Below are 2,368 nucleotides of genomic sequence, written 5' to 3'. Positions count from 1 at the left end.
GCGGACGGCGTCTCGCTCGTGGGTTTGGTTGGTTGTTGGGGTTTTTTTCCTCCCCTGGGGGGCTGGGGGGAGACTCCCACCGCCGCCCGAGGACGCTCCCTCCCGCAAACAAGCAGGGGCGGCGGGTATAAACATTTATTCCGAGGCATCGCTGGTACAGGCACCGCACCCGGAGGTGGGACGAAGAGCCGGGGGGGGGTGGGGGGTGGGGGTGGGGCGGCACATCCAGGCCCCCGCGGCAGAGCCGGGCCCCCGCGGGGGGCGGCCGGGGGCTCCCGGCCCTCCGGCACCCCCGGCACGTCCCTGCCCCCCGGCGGCCTCCCCGTGCGCAACTCGCGGCGTGGCGCGGTCATAAATAGGATTTTCCGGGCGGGGGCGAGTCTCTATAGCATGGAGGGGTGCTGGCCCGGGGGCAGCCCGAAGGCGTTGGGGTGGGAATGGCCGAGGAGGTTGAGGTAGTGGCGGTCCAGCCCCTGCACGGAGGAGAGGAAGGTGCTGCGCTGCTGGCCGGGGCTGGCGAGGGGCACGGCGGCGTTGGGGAGGTGGTAGGGCAGGGAGGGGCTGCGGGCGGCGCCGTGCCAGGGGAAGGGCCCCCCCGAGGGCGGCTGGAGCACGGCCTCGCCGGGGCTGTGGCCGTGCCCGGGGCACTCGGGCCCGGGGTGCAGCTGGTAGGCAAAGTCCGGCTCCGGGAGGGAGCCCAGGGAGGTGAAGAGGGGCTCGGTGACGAAGCGCGCTTTGGACTGGAGGAAGGCCAGGATGCGGGCGTACTTGGTGTCTTTGGTCTCCATCCTCTCCACCGTCGTCAGGTAGTGGACCAGGTTCTTCATGCACTCGTGGTAGCCGTAGTGGAAGTAGTTGGCGAACTCGGAGAGCAGCTCTGCTGGAAAGGAAGGGGGCAGCGGAGCCGAGCTCCTCAGGCTCCGGCCTGGGGGGGGGTGGGGGTTGGGGGGGGGGGGTGGGGGCGAGGCGGGGCCGCCCCCACGCCGCGGGTGTCCCGGCGGGGGCCCGCGCCCGCCCACCTACCCTTCTCCCGGCCGCGGGGGAAGTCCGCCGAGTGCAGGGCCCGCAGGTACTGCACCGTCATCTCCAGGATCTCCGCTTTCTCCAGCTTCCCCGAGCTCTGCAACGGGCGGCGGAGAGGGGCATCACCTCTCCCCTGGGGCTGCGCTGCGATGCGCTGCGCTCCGCCGGGCCGCCCCCCGCCGCGCCGCGGGGGTGGGGGTGGGGGGTGGGCGGGGGTCGCTCCGCTCCGGGGAGAAGGGCGCAGGGGCTTCCCCCCCCCCGCTCCCCGCCTACCTGCTTGGCCAGAGCCATGGGCACCGTCTTCCCCAGCTCGGTGAGGCAGCGGTTGATGCGGTCCCTCCTCCGCTTCTCGATCACTTTGTGGGAAACCGGCGTCCTCTGCAAAACCGACGGGGCGCGTTAGTGGCGAGGGGGGCTGTGGGTGGGAGGGGGAAAGCAGCCGGATCCGGCCTCGCCGGCCCGGACCCCCCCCACCAGTGCAGCCGGTCCCGACCCCGTTCCGAGCAGCGGCGCCGGGCGCGACGCGGCCCCGGGAGGGATGCTCCGGCGGAGGGTCCTCTCCGCGCCGCCCCGGGGGCTCCCCGTCTGCGCGGGAGGCCCCGGCAGGGCAGGCTTGTTTGGGGGAGGGGGAGGAGAGTGTGGTTGGGGTTTTTTTTTTGGGGGGGGGGGGGGTGGGGGGCGTTCTGAAGTGAGGGCTGTGAGGGGGCCGGGTCCGCAGAGCCGTGCGCGCAAGGCGGGCGGCCACTCACCCTCCGCTCCTTGAGCTTGGAGGCCATGGTGGGCACTGCATCCCCGCTCTCTCCGGGCCCCTTATAAAGCCATCACTTCTTGGGGGGGACCCCGGGGGGCCTCCACGGACCCGCTGATCCCATAGGATTAGGGGCAGGAACGGCGCCGGGGGAATGTATGCATTAAAGATCAGGGTGGAAGGGGGCGAGAGAAGGGATGAGGGTGGGGTTGCTTTTTTGTTGTTTGGGGTTTTTTTTTCTTTTTTTTTTCCCCCCTCTCTCTTCTTCCTCTCCCCACCCCACCACCCCCCCCCCCCCCCCGCCCCTTCTCGTCCCCGTCCACGCAGCCGGGGGCGGCCCAGCTGTGTCACCCCACGTGGACCTCGGGGACACACGTGACGGTCCCACAATAGCGGCGGGGATGGGGCCGGGGATGCGGCGAGCGGGGCGCAGGGCGCGGTACCGCGCCCTGCGCCCCGCTCGCCGCATCCCCGGCCCCATCCCCGCCTCCTGCCTGTAAATCCCCGTTCCCCCCCCCACCCCCCCTCCCCTTAGCTTCAGCGCTGACTGCATTTTAAAGCCTGTCCAGAGTCATTAAAGTAATTAAGTAAGCCCTT

At 71.2% G+C, this 2,368-nt stretch overlaps 1 protein-coding gene across 2 annotated transcripts; it reads right to left on the bottom strand.

Moving 5' to 3' along the window:
* Nucleotides 1-236: 236 nt before the first annotated feature.
* HELT (helt bHLH transcription factor) lies at nt 237-1,991 on the bottom strand. 2 transcript variants are annotated; one of them, XM_049797171.1, is made up of 4 exons: nt 1,773-1,991; nt 1,297-1,401; nt 1,024-1,120; nt 237-880 (listed from the first exon to the last, which is right to left on the bottom strand). In XM_049797171.1, exons 1-4 carry the CDS (start codon nt 1,797-1,799, stop codon nt 384-386), a joined length of 726 nt encoding a protein of 241 aa, XP_049653128.1. In that variant the 5' UTR covers nt 1,800-1,991; the 3' UTR covers nt 237-383. The 2 variants fall into 2 exon arrangements, with proteins under 2 accessions (XP_049653128.1, XP_049653132.1); XM_049797175.1 differs by having other exon boundaries at nt 237-877.
* Nucleotides 1,992-2,368: the final 377 nt, after the last annotated feature.

This window comes from Accipiter gentilis, chromosome 3 (assembly GCF_929443795.1).
Source record: "Accipiter gentilis chromosome 3, bAccGen1.1, whole genome shotgun sequence".
NCBI classification, from domain to species: Eukaryota; Metazoa; Chordata; class Aves; order Accipitriformes; family Accipitridae; genus Astur; species Astur gentilis.
This window is presented reverse-complemented; position numbering and strand designations above follow the sequence as displayed.